The following is a 24,974-nucleotide window of genomic DNA, read 5'->3' as shown; positions in this document are numbered from 1 at the left end:
ATTAATCACATGCATGACAATGAAACGAAAGAGCTCATAATCGATTTGTTGAATCTAATCTATACTAACCAACTTGAGCTCCATGGGTTTCAAAAGAAGGTTGTTCAAGTTGATTTCAACACAAAGGAGAGCAAATGTAGCAAAGTTCTTGTCAAGGTTTTGGTAGGAAGGTCCAAAAGGCTTTCTAATAATCATCACTATAACTCGTAGAATATTAGACCTGTAGAACTCTAATAGAAGTCGAGGGAGATGAATCTAGATAGGGATCTTATAATACATCTCTTCCATAGGATCAAATGAATAACTCGCTTGATTGGGAAAATAAGGGTCACCTTCAAAAATCATGTTTCAATCGACCACTTGAGAGAATACCATGAAAAAATAGTCATTAGTAGCCAAAATAATTTCTAAGTTACCTTTCAAGTTCCTTTTCTTTCTAACCCAAATCTCCAAAAAGATTATAGAGATTCAAAGCCCCACACAATTATAAATAAGAGCAAGCTTCTACAAATACGAAACATCATTGAATATGGCTTCTAGATTAATAAATAGAATAGGTTAGTCTTTACATTTCTCCAAGCAACCATTAGGCTTTGGACAAGTCCTCTGGGATTAAACAATATTAGATTCTCGAGTTGCATGAAATAAAAAGTTGATAGCATTTACATGTTTCAAAGAGGAAGTTTCAATAACATTAATCACTTCCTTAAAAGAAAAAAGATTGGGTACACCAATATCCCTAAGGGTTACCATATTGCCAACTATAATGAAGGAAGGACAAAAACAAGGATAAAAATGAAGCAAAGGAAGCAATAGAGGTGATCAACACCCCTATTCACTAGATCCACACACCGAAATACACTAATAATTTATTAATTGACTCCTACATACTTGAAAACAAAGTTAAGAGGATAGAGAAGTTTTTGAAGAGGCCTGTGACCTTCTGTAGTAGCCATAAACGTGGCCTTATGCCACCCTAGAACATGCCCACATATGTGGAAAACCTTCATGTGCCATTCTCAACACTTTCCTTTATAAAAATGTTGTCTTTTTCACTTTGTAAGATATCTATATTAGTATTCATATAGGAAAATAACTTTAATATTTCTCGAGACTAATATCTCTTGACATCTTTCAAATAGATGTATTTAAAATATTTTCTTTATACAAGAAGTATATATTTTTTAGTAAATGAGAAGAATTAGCATATTAGCCCAACGATTTGGAGCTTAGGTCCGAACTGACTAGCCATCGAATAAATCTAAGAGAGAATCTAACTCAAGATCTAAATGAGACAAACCCAAAACACTTAAACAAACACGCCACCCATTTAGACTCTTTATACAAAAGAAAATGAAAAAAACAATTCTTTTATATTAAGAAGACAACTTAATTTACATTTTCTTTTCTTACTCTCTGTCTTCACTGGAAAGATCATGCAAATATTAGTATCTAAATTTTATAAGACAGTCCATTAGTATCTAAATTTTATAAGACAGTCCATTAGTATCTAAATTTTATAAAACAGTCCATTAGTATTTAAAATTCCATTTTTATAGGCTTATAATAATTGCCTTCATCATTAGATCAAAATTACCTAGAAAATTGTGCGAATTGAACTTATTTCTGCGACGATTATAAAATCTATAGATGGAAGAGTTGACTAGGACCTCGTAAAAGCTACTTGAAGTTTTCAAAGCATGCTAAAATGTATGAATTGGATTGCTTTTTCAATTGAGGCTACCTCAGCATGTAGAGGATTGCCCGGAGCAAAGGAATAGTTAGGAAGGCTTGTTTCTTGATCGTGCCTCCCTCTGTACAATTCAGATCCAGGTGCTGTAGAATGTACATGAACCAGTGAATAGAAGCGGGCAAACATGGATATTAGGAGTAGGTAATGTTTAAGATTGTCAAAAGTTGTTGCACAGCAATGGGGAGAAGCGTGGCTGCACGCCACATCATTGTTGGATTGACATTTGTGTGTACCTGCGTGTGCTACATTGAAAGAGTGGGCTTCTCCATCGCATACACAGCAGCAGCAGATGCAGCTGGAATAAGCCAATCAACAAAGGGTTTAATTCTATCTACTTTCTTTTATGGCTACGCTCTGTCACAGATTCCTGGAGGTTGGGTTGCACAGAGAATTGGGGGCAGACGTGTTCTTCTTTTTTCGTTTATAATGTGGTCTTTGACAACCGCAGTAGTGCCCCTGGACCCGGGGAGGGTTAAAGCAATGGTAATTGCGCGCCTCCTTGTTGGTGTGGCACAAGGTTTTATTTTCCCTTCGATTCATAATGTTTTGGCTCAATGGGTTCCACCTCATGAAAGGTCACGATCTGTTTCCCTTACTACATCAGGCATGTATTTTGGAGCCGCTGCAGGGATGCTTTTTCTGCCTGGCATTGTCCAGTTCAGTGGACCTCGGGCAGTTTTTTTAGCAGAGGCAGCCATGGGTGGCACTTGGGCACTTATTTGGCTTATGTGTGCCACTGATCCCCCACGTTCAGATCGTTCAAAAGCCCTCTCTGCTGGCTTTGGTCAATCTACAAAATATGGCAATGGTAAGGGTTTGCTGCCGCTTACTCGAGACAAAGAACACAAAAATGGTTTCGTGATTGACACTACTACTCCAGAGAAGAGTCGTGCTTCCATTCCTTGGAAAAATTTAATGTTTAGCTTGCCCATTTGGGCCATTGTTGTCAACAATTTTACATTCCATTATGCCCTTTATGTTTTGATGAACTGGCTGCCAACATATTTTGAAATGGGTCTGCAGCTGAGCCTTCAGAAAATGGGCTCTTCAAAAATGCTCCCCTATTTGAATATGTTTGTGTTCTCCAATATAGGTGGAGTGCTAGCTGATTACCTGATCACGAGAAGGCTAGTTTCTGTGACAAATACGAGGAAATGGCTCAACACTGGAGGTTTTCTTGTTTCCGCTTTTGCTTTGATGATGATGCCTACCTTGAGAACTTCCTGGGGAGCAGTGCTTTGTTCCTCTGTGTCCCTTGGCTTTCTAGCACTTGGAAGAGCAGGTTTTGCTGTTAACCACTTGGATGTTGCTCCTCGCTATGCAGGCATAGTAATGGGAATTTCTAATACAGCTGGCACGCTGGCCGGAATAGTCGGTGTGGGTTTGACAGGTCAAATTCTTGAGTCGGCTAAAGCTGCCAATATGGATCTCTCAAATCCAAACAGTTGGACTCAGATCTTTTGTATTCCAGCATTCCTTTGCATTTTCAGTGCTGTCATATTTTTAATGTTCGCAACCGGGGAGAGAATTTTTGATTAGCTCTCTCCAAAATGTAACATCTAAATTCTAAAGGTAGGAGTCGATGAATAATTTTTTCTTTTAATAGCAGATCAAAATTTCTTTTAAGTTTTCTTACAGCTTTGTTTCCTGAAGTTAACAGTTTTTTTCCCTTTTTTCTGATCAATCTCGATCTTTTCCTGCAAAGTGGGTGACTTTTGACTCAGCTATTTTAATATGTATTTTGCTATTTGCAAATCCACAATCCAGTATATTTGTAACTATTAATTAAATCGGAGAGAGTTTCTGTCCGAGACTAGCTTGTTTTTCCTTTCGAAAAGTTAGTGAATATTCTTAATTATAGAGAGTAAATAGCTACACTATGTACAGAACAGGACCTATTGATATTACATTCGAACAAAAAACATAAAGAAGCGAAGGCTTTCCTGCTAAGTTATTTACAGCAGACTTGGTTGAATCAATTTCACATTAGCTTAGCATGTTCAGCGAGTAAGTTCAAAACTGCCTATCACAAGCCAGTAAATGGAGTTAAAGCAACTAAATGATGGAGCGTTGCTGTTTTAGATAGAGAGGTCTACGGGTTGAATCAATGTTCTCTCTCCACATTATCTTTATTTGTCTACTTGTTCATAACAAAATTGCCTCATTTATTAGATTGGTAGTTTCAAAACCACCCCGGCAGTTATAAAACCACCTTCTATGGAACCGGCGGTTTTGTAAGCTTCACATTACAGTTACAAAACTGTCCCTTAAATGCTCGTCTTGTTCTCCATCTTTTGGAAGTCATACTTTTGCATACAGACTCAAAGCAAGTTGCTGCTTTTTTGGTAAGTACAATTTTTTTGAGAGAAACTTGAGAATGTAAAAATATTTATCTTTCGGTACCACCAAAGTACTGTTTTTGACCCTGCAAGACAATTGCATTTATGAGGCCAAAACCGTGTCCATTCATTCCAAAACAGTCACTGAACTCAAACAACTGATCTTGGTGACGAACCATATCCATTTTGGAACACACACACCCAAATTTAAAGGTTTTTGAGTCCCCAATGCTTTAAAAATAAAAAGATAGGAATCAACCTTTTAATATTCTCATGTTGGGATTCCTAGAACCATTGCCTCTCTGGTATTGTCAATCCTTACTTCGCTGAAAAATGCTTTACCAGTTCGTGCTTGCCTATAACCAATATGTTCTTGGACTTCTGAATTCTTCCAATGCATTTGGTGCCCTTTCTTGGTTTTTGGAATCTTCTTGTAGACTGGGGTGGAGCTCTCACTCGAGCTGCTTGCTTGCATATACTTACCTCAATTATCAGCGAAGAAGAACATACATGTTAAGAGACTTAGAACAGATTACCACTTTTGCACACATTGCACTTTATGGATCTTAGTTTTTCAAGCTTGTATCAACAACAAATGAAAGTTATATTACCCTCTACATGGCCGCTCCATCTCAGGTCTTACACTTCAATGACTACAAAGAAATACTAATTATATAATGAAAACAGGGTTATATTAACATGCCATAGCAACAATAGCTCCTTTGATTTTTGCATCATGGATGCAACAAATTGGACCAATTAACATGTAGGTTACTCAACATGGAAACACAACAGTAGTTTTGTGCATTTTGACTCCCCATTAGTGCTCCTCTCATTTATTTCAATGATCCAAATGCCGTGCAACTTGTTCTACCACCATGGAAGAACTCTTGGGATCATAAGCATGCTTCCAGATGCCCACCAATATGCTTTTACCACTGCTGTCATGCAAAAATCAGCTTTTAAAACTTGCTGCGACTTTTTCCTCTGTGCATACTCCTCCAAGCTATTCAAAACATGAGTAGCAGTAATTTCAGACCCAACCAAACCCATGGGCGGGATACTAATTCTGATCATTCTGAGAATAATAATATGTTTCCCCGAGCCTCAGCCCCTAGACCAACAAGACCTTATTTTTTACCCAGGGAAGAAGATATGATAGAAGATGCAAATAATCAGATCATGGATAATTTGGAAGAAATTGGGGAAGCATACTCAAGATTAGACCCTGAAATTAAGAAGGATATTCCTTTCAGGGACTACTGTGACATAAAAACACAGAGTGCTCCAAGTAGGAAATGGGGGCAACCTGACAAAGACCTAAAAGATAGATTCAGCAAAATGACCCTCCCCAAATTTGATGGATCACAGAAAATAACAGCACATTCTTGGATCCAAAAACTAGACACATACCTTGCACTTAGTCCAATGACTGAAGAAAATGCTATCAAATTTGCCACACTCCACTTGGAGGGGACAGGCCATGACTGCTGGCATCATGGCCTCATTACTCAAGATCATCAACACATAACTATCTATGATGAATTCACCCAAGAACTCATCCAAAGATTTTACCAAAAACATGCTGAGTGGTATTTTAGGGAACTCACCCTACTAACGCAACAAGGAAATGTGGAAGAATATGTCACTCAATTCCAAAAGCTGTCTGTAATGATACCTGAAGTATCCCAAAGAAGATTAGCTTACTTTTTTGTCCAAGGACTAAAAGATTTTATTCGTGGATTGGTAAGTGCCCTTAAACCTTCATCACTCAAGGATGGCAACAAAGAAATGTGGAAGATTATGTCACTCAAGTCCAAAAGCTGTCCGTAATGGTACCTGAAGTATCCCAAAGAAGATTAGCTTACTTATTTGTCCAAGGACTAAAAGATTCTATTCGTAGATTAGTAAGTGCCTTTAACCCTTCATCACTCAAGGATGCAATTTAATAAGCCCTAAATGTGGATGTCACATTTACAAAGGACAAATATTCTATGAGAAATCAATCTCCACATAATCATGCCAAATCTCTTCATAATGAAGGATAAAAATCTGATCTAACTTACAAAGACAAAAGAGAATGCCTAAATAAGGGATTATGTTTCAGATGCAAGGAAGAATGGAAACTAGGGCATAGGTGCAAGAAACAAGGACAAGCACGGCAAATAGAAGTACTATCCGACGAAGAAGAATGGGAGAAAGGAAACCCTAGAAAAAGAAAGGAGGAAGGCGAGGAGGAACATGTATATCTAGCTACCATTTCCCAAGCTTCCCAGCATCGTCCATTCAGAATTAAGAGGACCCTCAAAAGGCATAGGGTTATCACCCCAGTAGATAGTGGAGCCTCCCATAATTTCATCGATGAGAAATTAGTTGCAAGGATGAAGTTCAAACCGAAGAACTTTAAGGGATTTACAACAGCCTCCGCTACGGGAGCTATGGTTCAATGTGTTAAGTTCTGGTGATCAGATTAGTTATACAGTAAATCAAACACAAATGCACAGAATTTACCCTGGGAAAACCTTCCTATTGAAGGTTAGAAACCTAGCAATGAATATGTCTTTATTATCTTAATTATGTCAAGAGACTTTACAATGATTTTGCTTCACACTTGAAGCTATATATATGGATGGCAACAATTCACTATAGAGAATATACAATCTGTTTATACAATTGATCTTCCTTAGTTGGTTCTCAAACAGCTGTAGATGAATGTCAACGAACTGCTGTAGGATATCTCGAACTGCTGAAGATAATCTATATGGAGATATACACACTTTGCTAGAATATGAATTGCTGAAGGAGAAATGTGAATCTGCTGAAGGCAAAATAATTTGATCTGCTTGTATGAATGATTCGATACTTATGGAGAGAACACGATCTGCTTGCTACTTGATTGCTAAAGGTGATGGAGAGAATAGATCTTTATATCAATCACGTCTTGCTCAACCAACACGACTTGATCAAGAGTCGGCTTCTTATTAATCAACACGATCTTTAGATAGGGATTGATTACATTGATATTTAACACGTCTTTATTAGAACTGATTCAATCCCAAAAGACACTTCTTAATTAACATGTCTTAATCATTATTTGTTAACAAGATTGATTCAATATGAAGTTGGCATATTAATGAATATAAGCAAATCGGTATAACTAAATTGTCTAAGGCCGATTAGGCCAATTAGACAATTTAGTTGTCTATGTTGGCCCTGAAGGATACCGACCAACGCTATCACATTAACACTCCCTCTTAGCTAGGGAGGAATCCTTCTTGACATCTGAGTCACATAGTGACATCCACCATGGCTACTCCCAGAGGGTGGGTCCATCATGGATACTCCTATGTATGGAAATACAAATGAACACAAGTGCTCATCACGAAGTCACTCAACATGATGACGTTCACCATGTCTACTCCCAGAGGGTGAATAAACACAAGTGCCAAGTCATGGAATTTCTCCCATGACATCCACCATGGCTACTCCCAGAGGGTGGATCCACCATACCTACTTGCAAAGGGTGGAACAAGGGCTTTCACCTCAAACTTCTCTCTCACAAAGAAGAATGCATTAACAAGGGCTTGCACCTCAAACTTCTCTCTCACAAAGAAGAATGCATTAACAAGGGCTTGCACCTCAAACTTCTCTCACAAAGAAGAGTGCATTAAAATACATCTCAAGAAATCATTGATGCTGAGACTCCCTCTCAGCAAGGGCTTCATTCTCCACAACTCCAAGCTTGTCTCGAAAATGCACAAAATTCACATTGACATCCAACCCATCTTGATCAAATATAAGAAAGTATTTGATGATATCCCCCTGGGACTACCCCCCAAAAGAGGATTTGAGCATACAATAGAGTTGGAAGAAGGGGCAAAACTAGTGATCACCACACCTTACCAACACCCCTGTCAAATTAAAGAATCTACTAGAAATGGGCAATATTCAACGTATTTCTAGTCTTTTCAAATCATCCGTAGTCCTAGTCAAGAAAAAAGATGGAACTATGAGGTTGTGTATAGACTATAGGGCTCTAAACAAGAAAACAATAAAAAATCGTTATCCTATACCAAGAATTGATGAGTTAATCGACAAACTCCATGGAGCAAAATATTTTTCCAAAATTGATTTGCGGTCAGGTTATCATCAAATAAGAATGAGAAAAGAAGACATTCCAAAAACTGCCTTCTGGTGTCATTATGGGCACTTCGAGTTTTTAGTCCTACCGTTTGGGTTAACAAATGCTCTAGCAACATTTTAGTTGTGTATGAATCATATTTTTTGGAAACAATTGAGGAAGTTCCTACTCATATTCTTCGATGACATTCTTATCTACAGCAGGACATGGGAAGAACATCTCAAATACATTGAGGAAGTCCTAGACATCTTGGAACAAGAATCTTTGTACGCTAAAGCGTCAAAATGCGAGTTTGGCTTGGAAGAGATCCTTTATCTAGGTCACAAGATCAATGCACAAGGAGTAAGTGCATATAAAGAGGATTAATGCCATTAAGGAATGGCCAAAACCCTAACATAACTAAGGGGCTTTGTAGGACTATGTAGTTACTATAGGTGCTTTGTAAACTTAAAGGGTTTCTCCAAAATTGCTGCCCCACTCACAAACTTGACTAGGAAGGGGGCCTTTATGTGGAATGAAATGTCTCAACAAGCATTCGGGAAACTAAAAGAAACAATGAGTACATGCCCTATTTGAGGTATTCTTGATTCACATTACCCTTCAAACTTCAGTGTGATACCTCCGAGGAAGGAATTGGAGCAGTTCTTATGCAAAATAAGCATCCCATTGCATTTGAAAGTCGCAAGCTCACTGAAACGGAAAGACACTACTCAATGTATGATAAAGAGATGCTAGCTATAATGCATGCCTTGGCCAAGTTTTGACAATACTTGGTTTGTGGAAAATTCAATGTCAAGACTGATCACAATAGTTTGAGGTACTTTATGAATCAAAAGGACCTAAATGATAGACAACAGAAGTGGGTAAGCAAAATACAAGCTTACAATTTCAATATTGAGTACATGAAAGGGAGAAATAATGTTGTAGGAGATGCTTTATCAAGATGGCTCTATTTGAACACACTAACTAGTATAGCAGCAGATTGGAAAAATGATATCATTGCAGAATATGCCAAAGACACACAGGCTAATGATATTCTTGAAGGCCTTGTTCTCAATGAAGAGTACAAAATAGTTGAAGAGCTTATCCCATACAAGAATAGGATTTTCCTTGTGCCCAATTCAAAGATGAAGGAAAAAATCCTTAAGGAGCACCACGACAATCCTTTAGTGGGACACCAAAGGTATTATAAAACTTACAAACAAGTGCGGGATAGATACTCTTGGAAAGGTCTTAAGAAAGGTGTTTATAAGCATGTACAAGAATGCATGACTTGTCAACGAAACAAAACCGAGCAAAGCTATCCATCAGGACTTCTTCAACCTTTGCCCATTTCAAATAAAAAACGGGAAAGTATATCGATGGACTTCATAACTGGGTTGCCGAAAGTCCAAGGGAAGGATTGCATTTATGTAGTAGTAGATTGACTCACCAAATATGCTCACTTCTTTGCAATAACTACCGAGTATTGGGCTCCACAAATAGTGGAAGTATTCTTCAAAGAGATCTTTAGATTACATGGTCTACCAAGGAACATAGTTAGTGATTGAGATAGTTGATTCCTCAACCAATTTTGGCAAGAACTCTTTTAGTTAGAAGGGACTAATCTTATACCCAGTCTTAGTTACCACCCTCAAATAGTGGACAGACTGAAATTGTTAATAAATGGATCAAAGGGATATTTGAGGAATCACGTCACCGGCCAGCAGAACACATGGATAAAATGTTTGCACCTTGGTGAATATTCTTGCAATACCACTCATCACATCTCAATCAAGATGAGTCCGTTCAAAGCATTGTATGGTTATGAATCAACTTCCTTCGGAAGTTTGATTTCATAAGAAAGAAGAGTATTAGGGGCCAAGGATTTTGTAGAACAGAATGTGGACATTATGAATACCCTCAAGGACAATTTGCACCAGGCACAAAATCAACAAAAGATCTATGCTGATCGAAACCGCATTGAGAGGACATTCGAAATTGGAGATTTGGTATTTTTGTGGCTACAACCATATAAGCAATCATCCATCAAAGTAAGTGGAGTAGAAAAGCTAAAACCCTGATTTTGTGGACCTTATAAGATGATAAGGAAAATCGGGGAAGTGGCCTACGAATTGGAGTTGCTCGAGAACAGCCGTATTCACAACATTTTTCATGTATCAAGACTCAAGAAAGTATTAGGGCAACAAGTCACCCCATGTGCAGAATTACCCCTCTTGATGATGAGGGAAAACTAATCTTGGAACCTGAAGCTGTTCTCAACATGAGGGAGAAGCATTTGAGGAATAAGACCATCCTAGAATTCTTGATCAAATGGAAGGGCCTACCTGAAGAGGATGCAACATGCGAAGGAGAAAAAATCTTCAGCCATCTGAATTTGAAATTGCTCGAGGACAAGCAATCTTGGGAGGGGTGGACTGTCATGCCCCCTACAATGAACTCATTACCTGATCTGACCCAGCACTGTGAATAACTTTGTTCCAGTGATCGATGAGCATGATTAATTTTGATTTCTTCAAGGATAAAAGTATAGGACAATAGTGGATTCTGGTTAGTTAATCATCTCTTAATGTTACGTGATTTCATTCCTTAAATCTAACATAGTAGTATTAGTTAGTTCCACAGTTCCACTAACTACGTCTTGAAGGACAGATTAGTTATGAAGGAAAATTCGATGGCCAAGGGACACATTCTTGTCAAAAGGTTTCCATTTGGGAGGAGATGCCACCAATGGGAAGGAATATAATGGAGGATGATAAGAGATTGAAGGGATTCGGTACCCTGAGTTGGAGATAAACATAGCATCCTTTCAGTGATCTGAGTATTAAATTATTTTGGATAATTTGATGTGAAGTAAGAATCAATATACTTTATATGTAACTAATATTTTGATGGATCTTAGAACGATATCCCTAGTAAATCTGCAATTTCCAATTAGTCTTAAATCTGCATTCTAATTAACATTGAGTCTGCATTCCTAAACATTTTTAAATTTGCATTTCAATCAGTATCAAGACTGCATTTCTGAACAGTACTGTTGTCTGTATGCATATATTTTTAATTAGCTTTCAATCTGCTATATATATTCATAAATCTGCATATTATAGATAAAATAACACCTACAGAAATACAACCAATCAGACATCCTATTGTGAAGGGGATGATACGTACATACAGGTAGAGTAGACAGCCAGAGGATCCATTCTGGGTTAAGCAGGGCTTGTTGGTGGCCATGGAGGTATCTCTGTACCCCTGAACTCCAATGAGTTAAGCAGGAGGTAACGAACGGCAGTACTTTCCATATCCTGAACCTGTTTGATAGGCTTTAAGACACCCTGTATGATCTCCCACAGACTTCATAATAGCGATGGGCTGATTGGATGAATTTCCAGAGACATTAATGGAATATTATAGATAAGGAATTTAGCTTTGTACATTGTTGAATGATATGTTTATTGGTGTACTAATCTGATTGCAGGTTCCAGATTAAGAACTAATACAACAATCTCAGACCAAAAAATATTGTTCTAAACCCTACCTAGGTTAAATTAGGATAATTTGAGGGAAGATCCCAATAGGGGACATCACACTAGTGTAAGTAGTTGGTGGCAAAGTACTAAAAAATGATTGTTGAACATAAATTGATGCAAGATGTAAGTGTGTTGTACATATATTTGTGTGTCACAATAGCGTTTGAATAATCTTTGCTCTAGAAAAGGTGAACACAATTAAATCACAATGCTACCACAATTGCAACATGAAATTTTACAAAAAGGACCATAGGAAGCAGAAACTTGGTACCATGGCTAGAAAAAGGCTAAGACAAGGGCTAAATGGACCCAAAAAACATTCTAGGGGAGGCAAACACCAAAATGATTCCAAAATGTAATTTGAAATTGCAAGAATATACAATTTTCAACATGACAAACACTCTATTTTTATGGCACCAATAGAGGCAATGAAGAGTTTGAAGATGTAAAGTCCCCTTTTTAGCTTGTTCCTATTTTTTAACGATTAGCCTATCATTCTGAGCCTTGTAGGCTAATAATTGGGGGATAGAGGGTTATCTAAGGCAGAGGCCTGGTTAATGGAGGTTCTTGTCTTCTCCAAAATTCAGTATGTTTCAGTTTGGTCTTCATTTGGCTCAGATTGGACTTCGTTTGGACTTCATTTGCTATACTTACTATTTATAGTAAGTCAGAGAATGATCGAGAAGGACCCTTTCTATTTTTAGCAAGAGCATCTGGTCATATGGTGATTAGCAGTGTTGACTCCCATTTCGGACGGTATGGCTAAATAATAAGTATTTTGGGAGTTATTAATATTTTAGTGGCCAAATTAATTTTAAATCATTAAATGGCTTATTATAAAGTTATAATTTAACTTTATAATTTCACTTAAAGTTGAGGGTCGAGTCATCATCGAAAGGGGGCCATTATTACAATTAATTATGGGGTCCAATATTAATGAGAAGTTAAAATGATTTCCTAAGTTTAAATGTAACAACATTTTAAATGTTATTTAAAAATGCTTTTAGAGGAAATCACACTTCATGAGGAGATATAAGGCTTTGCAAGAGAAATCGAACTCATTATGTGATTTTTTTCTTAAAACTTGTTTATTGGAGAGCATAGGGGTTTGAAGAGACCAAGGGTTTCTGCAAATTTCAGAACTATTGGGCATTGGAGAGCGTAGCTACTTCATTGCAGCAGCTATCTGAGGTCGTGTAATATTCAGCTGAGGATTGCTAATCAGTTGGCTTCACACAGAGGCCAAGATTGTGCTTATTGGACAAAAATTTGGAGGTGAATTTAAGGAGTTTCATGAGCAGATTATGATCATTAAAAAATTCACAATATTACCATCCACAACAGGCTGTATATCAGCAAGCAATACAGCCGTACCCTTTGCACTGAATTTTGGGTTGATTTGACTGAGGAGTTGTTCTAAAAATATTGTTTTTGGGTTAAGAAGAATCGGCCAGCATTGGAGAAGATAGCTGTACCCTTTTGGGAGTTTAATCCTTCGAAATTGCACAATAAAGAAGGATTAATCTGCATTAGGGGTTGCTTTTTAGCAGAAAATTAAATCAGCAGCTGTTAATCTCTTTATCTGGGTATGCATGCTTATGTAAAAGTTTCATAATTCAATGAATAGTGAAGATATTTGATTGCAGCTGTCATTTCCTATATCAATCTTAGATTATTCAGTTTGTGAGATTATTTTAGTTTATATGTATTTGCTTTTTTATGATAAACCCTTGCAAAACACAAAAAAATTACAAAACTTCAAAACCAAAACAAAAAATATCAGCATCAGCAGGGGTCTTTACAAAAGAGATTGGTAAGATGCTATAAATAAATATTGTAGACCTTGTACATTTAGTTCTTAGTTGTTGCTCGATGCTCAAGCATTCTAGAGGGCTAGTAAATGAGTTTTAAATTTTAGTTCTAAATACTTTGTTTTCTTTTGGGTGTCACACCAATAGAGGCTTTCAAAAGTTTTAAGAGATTTTAGAGGTTGTTTGGAGCTATTCTTGATTGTGTTGAAGCTTTGTTATTAAGCCTTTGTGGCATCCTCCACTTGTAAGCAGCAATTGAAGTACTCTAAGTGAGTGTTCACTCACATTTCAGCTGGAGCTTTTGCCGAAAGTGGGTTTCTCAAGGTAAACTAGTCTCCTTGAGTTGGTGTTGCTCTCTCTTTTGACTTTATTTCCTTGTTCATTTGTGCTTATTAGTTGCAGACATCAATTCTCTCTTAAATTAGGTTTTAAATCTATAAGTTCACAATTACTGTGTGGAATATCCATCCTAGTTTATGGGATCATTGATAGTGAGCTAGATTCATTTATGGATTAAGCAATATCTTTTAGCTTGACTGATGTGTTGAAAACATTCTCTTGGTTATTTGATGATTTCCCCAAATCCTTCTTGTATGATATAATCATGTTAACATATTGATCTTTAATAGCACCTTGAAAGAACAATTTTTTTTATATCGACACAATTCTGCACAGGCAGAGAGGGTGCAACCACATGCCAAATCAAGGAAGTGCAATTTTAGGATTGTGGATCTCATCCATCTTAAGTTTTAGATAGATGAGCATGGCTTAAGATTTGATCCTATAACGGTGTAGTGGCCAATGCTAACTAACATTAAAGCATTATACTGTTTTATGGGAGTGGCAAACTATCCCTACAAGTTTATACCACACTGATATGGCACAATATAGTTGCGAAAGATGGTCAAGATAAAATCATCAACATGCAAAATGAACATGATGCTCAATGAACATACATAATAAATACAAATATGTTTATATTCATGAATTAAATATAAAGGATTGTGGGCCTCTTTGAGGGGGCAACCTCCTTAAGCATAGAGCTTTGATGCAAAATATGATTCAAGATGATCATTTGTTCATTACAACTACAATATAAAAGCATTACAAACTTTAACCTTAATGCTCAAGGGTTGGCCCCATTGAAAATATGTGTCTAAGCTAAATAAGTAATCTTATGATCGCTATAATGCTCATAAAATGATAATAATACAAGGTTAGGAAATAATGGTCCTGACTCTTAACATCCGTTCTCCCTTTGGAAAGCTTTGTCTTCAAGGGTTGCATTGTGGAAACAATTGTTGAAATTGGTAGAGAAGTTTCCAAGTTGTGTCTTTTGGTTGCAAGCCTTGCCATTGGACCAAAACTTTTGTGATGGTGTGTTTATGGAGTTGGTGTAATTGTATTTTAAGAACACTATCACACAAAATGCAATACACTTCAGTTTTTCAGTAAATCTTGCAATGGGACCCAAAATCTATCCTTCTTTTTTTCTTTATCAGTGTATGTGTTGACATTAAATCCAATGCTAAAATGAAAACTTACCAAATGAAAATACCACATGCATGAAGGTGTGGTAAAATGAACATATAAATAGAAACCGGTGAACCATTAAGTTAGAGACATGGGAGAATGGGGAATGCTGACTCCTTTGTGCAGATAATGGAAAATTTCAAAGGGAAATAATGGTTGTTGAAGACATGTTAACTTTCGGGTGAGTGGTGATCTTGCTCATAATATTGGAAGATTATATTATAATTATTTTGAATTTTTTGCTTTCTATGGTTGATGCTAATAGGACCTTTGATGTGAAGATCTGATGCTAAAGTGGTTCAAATCCAATGCAAGGTTGACCCAATAGTTGACATGTCTATGTAAAATAGATGCATCAATGTTGGTTTGGATTTGCGTTAGCTCTTTTGATGTGAATTTGACATGATTTCCCCAATTTATATTTCAAAACACGGAAAAAAATCATTTTACAATGTAGGTCTGACATTAATTCCGATGTATTTCACATAGGTAGAAGTGGAATAACTTTAAGTTTGAGGATGATGGAACCTTTGTCATCCAATTCAACAAGTGTTGACAAAATGTGAAGGTGTTGTCTAAGGACCTTCTTCAAGACACGTAGAAAACCAAATGTATCTTAGAAGGCAAAGGCAGGTTTAGTTTGTAAGCAACTTGGCCAACCCACCATGGCACTTGGTAAGGTTCATAGAATTTTGGTGCTAACTTCTGATTGCGTATGATTTCCAAGTATGCCTGCTTATACAACTGTAGGTGCAATAAGACCATGTTGCCTTAAGTGAATGTGCACTAGGAGCGATGTTGATCTGCTTGCTTGTTCATACAATTCTGAGCTGAGGACAAGCTATCCTTGAGAGTCTAGAGTAGATTTTCTTGGTGACTGGGAGTTGAGTTGACAACCGCTACCTTGGAACCACTTAGAAGTTAGGATGTGAGAGATTGTGATGGTTGGCTTCATATGTTGTCATCCTGGCTGAAGAATGGTAAGAGGTATTTGTACCACCAGTTGGCAAGAGGTAGCTACTTAGACCAGTGAGTTTGCTGCTTTGAAGAAAAGTAGTGTAAATAGGTCACCAAGCATTTATTGATTATTTTGTTTGACCATCAGTTTGTAGGTGATATGTTGAGCTGATTTTTAGTTGCGTTTCTTGCAGCTTAAATAGTTCTTGCCAAAAGTTACTAGTAAAGCGGGGATCATGGTCACATACAATGGAAGTGGGAATACCATATAGGTGGGAGGTTTGGCAAATGAAGGCTTCTAAAATAGTAGAGGCTTTATAAGAATGGGCCAATGATCAAAAAGGGGCACACAGAGAGATGATAATCGATCTTCTGCTAGACTCGGGCAATCCCTCAATAAAATCCATGGAAATGTCAATCTGTACTGCAGTTGGAACTTAGAATTGTGCAATGTTTGTAGAGTGCTTGAAGTCTGAACATTTCTCATTTGTGGCATTGACACATATCACACTCAACAAATTTATTGATATCATGTTTCATGTGAGTCCAGAAGTTTCTTTTTTGGTCTTTCATGTCTTTAAGAAGCCAGCATGCCATGTAGATGGCAATGAATGTAATATCTGTAACAATTGCTTGAAAAGAATAGAATTCCTAAAAAGCACAATATGTAGTTTATAATGCAAATATCGGCCATCCCAATAGTAGCTACCAAGCCTAGTTGTGGGATAAGTTGTTAGCTAATGAATCAGTTATTGAACTTGTGTATCTTGTTGCCACTCTTGGTTTGAACTCCGAGAACTGGTTTGGTGTTGGTAATGTACAAAAAATAGTGCTCTATTGTCTTCATGATCTGTAAAGAGCTGAATGCTATGCTTCAAATTCTTATCAACTTTAGATTTACCAATTTTTCTTAACACACACAAACATTTTATATTGTAATTGATGCCATAAACAACATATACAATACCAACATCACACTTTAATTGTAGGAAGTAAGAGGAAAATGTTTACTGCTACAATTGATAAATTAAATACAAGAATTAATAATGTACTTGACAATGCATACCAGACATAGCTGTACAATATATCTTATTCGCACATGCAATTATTACAGAGAAGAGACCAGCGATTGTCGGCCAAGAATTACAATAGATCCGACTATACCGTACTACCTTGGTAGTACACAACATATTTAAAGGACCCGACGGTTGCCAAGAGGTACACAACCATCAACCAACTGACACCTAACTATTGAGAGTGACAACCCACGTAATACAATTAATTAATACATTGTTGGATAACAAATATTATCAAATATAACCATAGGCATTTTATGCCAACTACATCATCCCCCTTAGACGACAAGTAAACATCAAGTAATATTTGGAAATACTAATGACAAGAGTGTAGGCAATGACTTGTACTAGACAACCCCAACTTCTAGTGTACCTGCCAAATCAAATGGGGGTTTGCGAGTAGTGCCGCTTGTGGGGGTTTGGGGGCAGCGCCCCTTGTGGGGTCTCGGGGCAGCGCAAAGGGCGTGCTCCCTGTCGTGGTATGGGGTGGGGTTGAGGGGGAGCACCCTCATCGCTAACAACAAATTACAACCTTCAAAACCACATGAAACTCATGGCATACATGATTTTTCATGATTTTATAAGACGCCAAAAACATTGTTGATGAAGCCAAAAAATAGAGATTTCACTTCTACCACATGCTTCTGTCCACATACGACTCCCTTCACCTCAAGTACGGCCTCATATGCATCAAGTATGGTTTGATACAAATTATGTATGATTTGAAAAAATAACACGTACGGTCTGCTTTTCGCCATGTACAACCTACACACCTATGTGCATGTATGGTTCAATGGCTGACCCGTACGACCTAGGCTTGTCCATTCGTACGACTAAATCTAGATGCACTCTTTGCAGGGTTTGATGCTCCTCATGTACGATTCTGTACGACTTGATCCCTTTGACGTACGGACCACTTTCCACCCGTGCTCGTGTCCGTACGGCTATGTTCATGTATGGGTTGATGGTGCTCAATTTTTTTATCCCTTTGAATGGGTTGGCAGGTTTGGCAAGTTGCTCGATCCCTTTAGGGTATGGTTTGGTCTCAACTCGTCCTTGTTCATACAATTTTTTTCCTTTGGTCAGCAATTCCCTTCAATCTTTCCCATACGGATTTTTCCCTTTGGCCGGCCAATCCCTTCGGCAATTCCCTTCGATTTGAGGGAGATGATGTGCTTCCAAATTCCATATAGATTTGTTGTATGGATGGTGTGCTTTCAACTTGTACAATCCTTTCTCATACAACCCCCGTATGGCGTATGGGTGACGTTCTTCCCAGTTTCTTTCATCGTTCCTGCAACTTCTCTTCTCCTTCTCATACTGCCTAACCCCATACAATTTCCTCGAGCCTGTTCCTATACATAATGTTCAGACTTGGCCTGTGTATGGACTTTGCACTTCCTCAATTTTGCCAATCTGTAGCATGTTACAGTTGGGGTGGAAGACTTCATAATCCTCCATCTGCCAGTGAAATAATCCGTTTAGAGAATTCGTCTCATCCTCCAAGCAATCTTCTAGATTGAGCATTCCTTTGTCATTAGGTTTCATCGTTTCCTGTCCTCCCTTCATCCCAAAATACCCACCCTCAGACTTTGAGTCGGAGGCTTCCAATTCTTCACTCATTGCCTGGTTCCTCAAGTCGATGACGTACTTCTTCATGTCACTCTCGATCGAGAGTGTGTTCCACTTCCAATTATGATTCGCCTTGGTCTTAATCAACCATCCTCTCCCAAGGAGTGCGTCGTATGCCTTCTTCTGCAATGGGATGACTATGAAGTCCAAGAAAAATTGTTGTGTCCCAATCATTACTTTTTGTGCCATCAATGTTCCCAATGGCTCGATGTTGTGCTGGTCGACACCTACCAAGTGGAAGGTCGGCGGTCATGGTGTCGGCTTTCCCAGACATTTCCTAGTGTCCTTTGACAACACATTAACTCCCGAGCCCCCGTCAATGATGGTGTTTGCCAACTTTTGGCCCATTATTTCCACCTCAACAACAATCGACTTCCTCCCAATGCTCACTGTCAACAACATTGGATCACTAGCCTCATTCCCTTCGGATGGTGGTTTTCCCGACAGTTCCTCTTGTGGCTTACATTGTTTCTGGATGACTGTGTTGGCAATTGCCATTCTTAGTTGCGACATAGTTTGAAGAAGGCCTACCACCTTGATGGGTATGGTTGTCTATAGCACCTGCCAAACTATGTTCTTCTCTGACTCTCGAAATGACGTACCTGCAGTTCCATTGGAGGTTACTTGTTCCTTTGCCAACACTTGTTCTACTTCACTCTGGCTTCTCGAAGTCGTTCCTTCCCCGTGCTAGTGTTCAGGTACATCGCCTTCCTCATCTATGCTCTTGTGATTGCCAGAACTGCCTCATCTTGTTCCCCTACATCTAGCATATTAATACCCTTTTGCTTCGGGCAATCAGTGTCTTCATGATTCCTAGGTCCAAACCATTTGCACAATAGTTGTATGTTGTCTTTCTTATTCTGGTAGGCTCTTGCAAAGTGTACCCATTCACTACATTGTCGGCATTGTATGATAGGACGTCCTCAAGAGTCATATTGTATTCGATTTCGCTCTCGTTGATTTCCATAACTGCCTGGCGATACATTCTGTGGTTTTGATGGAGTGGACTCTCCCTGTGCAAAGAGTACTCGCGTACTTCTAGTCTTCAAATTGTATGGACACTCCTTTATTGAATGACCCATCACTTGACAAATCTCGCAAAACATATTTCTAGGACAATTACCTTTCGTGTGCCCCTCATGTAAGCACTTAGTACACCATAGTTCATTACCTTCTTTGCTGGTTCCTTTCTCGGCGTTCAAATCCTTCATCATTCTCAACATATCCCGTCGAAGGGCTCATACGGTTTTAGATTCTTCATCACTGCTACCTTCGGTGCTCTCATCATCATTAGTCTTCCTCTTCCCTCGAGAGGATGTTTTGTTTTCACTCTCGATGTCCATTGCTCGATAGTAAGTATTGACATACGAGGATGGAGGCACTACTTTCATCTTCTTGCGCAATGAAGGGATCAATCCCTCAGTGAACCACCTCTTCTTCAACCCTTCGGTTGACTGGTTCTCCATCTTGTTCAACAGTTCTTTGAGCCTACAGTTGTAAGTGCGTACACTCTCATTTTTACCCTGCTTGGTATTATAGATTTCTGCTACAATCTTGTTGTCATCTATCAATAGTTTGAACTCCTCCTTGAACGCCTTCTTTAGATTAGTCCATCTCGCCTTGTGCTTAGCGCCGAGGTCTGTGTACCAATCAATGGCAATCCCCCAAAGGGTGGTGGGAAATGCCTTCAGCTAGTAGTCCTTGTCATCTTGGCCATTTGCCTCCCATATCATTATACATGTCTTGCAATGGAGTACGGGGTCCTCTGACCCATCCTTTATGAACTTCGGGAGTTTCTGCTTCTCCTGGGCGTTCATCATTGTTTTCACTCGAAAGGTACCTTGTGTATTCGCCTTGTGTGTTGGACCTGGGTGGACTATTTCAACCGCTACGTTCCAGTGCATTCCTTGCACTCTCAGCCACATAGGTGTCCTCTAAATGTCCACCTTCAGCATCCCCAACACTCCGAGTACTTCCAGGTGTGTCGGACCTGGGTGGGCTGTTTCGATTGCTACGCTCCGATGCTTTCCTTGCACTCTGGGTCATGTGCGCGTCCTCTACACGTCCACCTCTAGCATCCCAACACTTCGGGTATTTCCAGGCTCTTACTTGTCCCTATGCCCCGTATGGCCAAGGGTGGACGAATCACCTAATTGCTTGGTCTTGACCACCCTGTGGCCTCTTCTCACCTTTATTGGGGTCTACAGACATGAACTAGTCAAGGCTGACCCAATTTCTTTTAAGGCAACGACGCCAAAATGTTAACCGCTACAACTGGTAAATTAAATACATGAAATAATAATGTACTTGACAATACATACCAGACACAGCAGTAAAATATATCTTTATTCGCACATGCAGTTATTACAGCGAAGAGACCAGCGATGGTCAGCCAAGGATTACAATAGATCCAACTATACTGTACTACCTTCCTTGGCGGTACACAACATATTTAAAGGACCCGACAGTTGCCAAGAGGTACACAGCCGTCAACTAACCGACACCTAACTACCAAGAGTGACAACCCACGTAATACAATTAATTAATACATTGTCGGATAACAAATATTATCAAATATTATCATAGGCATTTTATGCCGACTACAGAAACACCCAAAATGGAGAATTCACACCACGAAAGAATGACATGCACAACAGCAAATAGGTGGAGAAACACTTAGAAAGGAAAGAGGTGTAGCAAGCATTACATCACCCAATGGGTTCATTGAACATGAGATTGTCACCATGCTGTTCCTTATGCCTTCTTTACCTCCATATTTCGAAAATTCTGCCCAATCCCCATACAATCTTCTTCAACAAGCATTTCAAAATGTTTGTGTCAAGAGCTGACTTTCCAATAGTCACCAGAAACACTCAAATAATCTAGCATGTTTGCCCAATTACAGATCATACCTCCTCCACCAGGAGACATTTGGTCCCCAAAAGGTCAGGGACTGATCAAATGTGGGAATCACTTTCCCACATCATCTCCACAAACCCATTTTGCCTTACTTGGTGCTTGCACTTTCCTTCCGATCAACCATACCTCATGCCTACCTTGTCAGGTCTGTTGCACTTCCTTATCAAGAAGAATGTCACGTTCGAGCACATCTTGTTCTTCTGGTGCAAAGTGCTCCCTGCTGGGCATTAAAACAATCTCTTCATCATCAAGTATTGAAGGATCAAACAAATTCTACTTGTCAACATTTATTATGCAATAAATCTTCATATACCTTGGCATTTTCAATCTAAATGCATTGTTTCCTACTCGCTTTATGATCACAAACGTACCATACTTCAGTGGTTTGAATTTCTGTTACATGCTTTGTAGTCTCTCCTTGCCACACCCACACCTGTGATCTGTTTAAACTTTAAAATTTATGCTTCTAATAATGCTTATCATGGCAACATTTATTTGAGACTTTGAATCTTTTCTGGACTTGGAGATAGATTTGTCTCACATTATCTATGAACTTTGCTGCCTTCTCCATCTCTACATTGCCCTTTTTCTGCCCATCCTTTGACTGCCCAAGTCAAACATCAAATGGGCTTGGTGGCAAATAGCCAAAACAAGCTTCAAAAAGGGATAAATCGGTGGAAGAGTGGACTGCCCTCTTGTAAGAATGTTGAATGTATGCCAAATGTTTGTCCCAACCTTTTGAATACCTCTTATTATATCCTCCAACTAGCTGCACCAATGTCCTGTCGACAACTTCTGTTTATCGATTTGTTTCAATTTGTGGACGAAATGCCAGACTACTTAAGTTTCACATTCATTTTACTCACAGTGTGCTCAAAAACCTTGTTTCATGATCAAGAATAATGCTACATAGAATACCAAAATGAATCCATACATTTCTAAAAAAAAAATCTGCAGAGCATCGCTTGTAAATGTTTTCTTGCAAGCAAACCATGATACAAAATTTTGAAAAATGATCTACAATGGCAAAAGTATACTCATTACCATGCTTTGTTTTGGCATTCCACCAACAAAATCCATACTTATGCTATCCCATGGCCTTTTAGGTAATGGCAATGGTTGGTACAACTCCAGTTTTCTATTGTTGGCTTACACATGCTACACAACTAGTATTCTCTCAGAGAATTTGCAATGTTCACCTGCAAATACACATGGTGCTGAATGGTCACCCCAAAATGACCAGCTACTTGTGAGGTATGTGCCTCCCTTATGAGTAGCACTCTCCCTTTTTATGGCACACACAATTTTCCAGATTTATATAATAAATTATCCAGCAAATAAAAATCAGACTTAGCCTCAAATCTGTGATGTATACCTTGAGTTGCTGATTTATATGCTTTGCTGAAATATTCATCTTTGAGATAATCAACAGCATATATCTTTTTGCCAAATGGCTCAATGAAAACTGATGTGCCCACTACTGAAAGTAACAGTGAGCTGGAAAGCATATCTGCCATTTTATTTGTAACCCAGTGTTTATGTTTTATTACCAAATGGAATTGTTGCAAAAATCCTTCCAATTTGTAGTGGTGAGTCTGCTGTAATTTAGTCTGAGCTTGCAAATTTTGTAATGGTTGGTGGTCCGTCTGAACAATGGTCTCCTTACCCAATAGATAATGCTTCCATTTTTTAACTTTTGAAACCAATGCATACATCTCTTTATCTTATGTGCTATAATTTAACCCCCTTAAACATTTCCAAATGGTAGCATACTGGTCTTCCTCCTTGATGCAAAAGGCTGTTACACTCCCATGGTGTTATCACTCACATTCATCTCAACTTCAAAAGGCTATTACACATTTGGCAATGCCAAAACTGGTGCTGAATTAATTTTTTTGTTCAAATACTTGAAGGCTTGCTGCTGTCTACTTCCCCAATAAATTTTGTGCCTTTGCCCATGATGGCATCTAATGGGGCAGCCACATATGAAAATAATATCACAAATTTCATGAGGTATTGGGCTGTACAAATAAAGCTGCATGTTTCAGCAGATGAATTGGGCTTTGGTTAGTGCACTGTGGCCTCAATCTTTGAAGGATCAATCCTCACCTTGCCATTGCCAACTATATGTCCAAATAAACCAAAGATGTCTTTGCAAACTCACATTTCTTCTCATTCAAATTTCAACTACTTGCTATAAATGTAATATTTACTCATATATTTTACTAAACACCGAGATATCTTAAAACATACAAAATTACACAAGAATCTGGCAAAGGCCTCAATACCTCATTCATGAGATGCATAAACATTGCTGTTACATTGCAAAGCTCAAATGGTAATGCCAGGCACTCAAACAGCTCCTGTTTTCTTTTAAATTTTGTCACCCAGAAATTCTCTTTCTTAATCCACACTTGATGATATCCAGATTTTAAATCAAGCTTTGTAAAATGCTTGGCATGTTGGAGCTGATTAGGAAGTTATTTATGTGGGGCAGTGGATAACTATTTATAATTTTAGTTTTGTTTAGGCTGTGGTAATCCACACATATACCAAGTACCATATTTCTTTGGCACTATAACTATCAGAGAACCGCATGTACTTGGTCTTATAACCCTTTTTTCCAACAATTGCTTCAGCTGATCCCTGACCTCTTTTGCTTCAATCAAACCCAATATTTGGCAAAGGGCAATCCAGCAATAACTGAATTCCATATTCCATACTTCTCTTTGGTGGCAACCCTTTTGGTTCCATTGAACAATTCAGAAAACTGCAGCACTAATTCACTGACTTCAGGCTGATCATGATGAGTATGTAGCTAATTCACTGACTTCAGGTTTATTGTGATGAGTATACAGCCCATATAATTGCTGTACATTCGCCTTAGGCTGCTCCTTCACACATCGAAGGTGTTTGCCCTCTCGGGTGAATAACTTAAAACATAAAGCACGTAATGCAGAATAATAATGCCATAGATATCAGACAAGTATAAGAGATGTTATTCCATTCATAATCGTGTGTTACAAGTTACATTCCGAAGTATATAAAGGTACCGAGGGGGTGCGAGCGCCACCGTCGCACCGCAACGACCACCCCTCGGTTGCCAACTAACCAAAACAATTACACATAATTAACTAGTCTTATGTTTGTGTACAATAATGCCGCTAACATCATCCCCCCAAAAAAGAAAAGTCATCTCCAGGCGACTAACAACAAAAACGGAGACAATGCAACCTATACAAAATATACATAAAAAAAAACTAAGGAGGGGGCTGGGGAAGCG

At 38.5% G+C, this 24,974-nt stretch overlaps 1 protein-coding gene across 1 annotated transcript; it reads left to right on the top strand.

The window, feature by feature from the left end:
* The first annotated feature begins 1,652 nt into the window (after positions 1-1,652).
* LOC131044726 (probable anion transporter 5) lies at positions 1,653-16,787 on the top strand. Its single transcript, XM_057978118.2, has 2 exons — positions 1,653-3,325; positions 16,259-16,787. The coding sequence occupies exon 1, from the start codon at positions 1,898-1,900 to the stop codon at positions 3,290-3,292; it is 1,395 nt and encodes a 464-aa protein (XP_057834101.2). The 5' UTR covers positions 1,653-1,897; the 3' UTR covers positions 3,293-3,325; positions 16,259-16,787.
* Positions 16,788-24,974: the final 8,187 nt, after the last annotated feature.

The sequence above is a fragment of the Cryptomeria japonica genome, chromosome 3 (assembly GCF_030272615.1).
Source record: "Cryptomeria japonica chromosome 3, Sugi_1.0, whole genome shotgun sequence".
Lineage (NCBI taxonomy): Eukaryota > Viridiplantae > Streptophyta > Pinopsida > Cupressales > Cupressaceae > Cryptomeria > Cryptomeria japonica.
Note: the sequence above shows the minus strand (reverse complement) of the source record. Positions and strands in the feature narration are given on the sequence as shown.

Coding starts and splice junctions, on each gene's coding strand:
- LOC131044726 (XM_057978118.2), top strand. CDS start 1,898: ATGTTTAAGATTGTCAAAAGTTGTTGCACAGCAATGGGGAGAAGCGTG.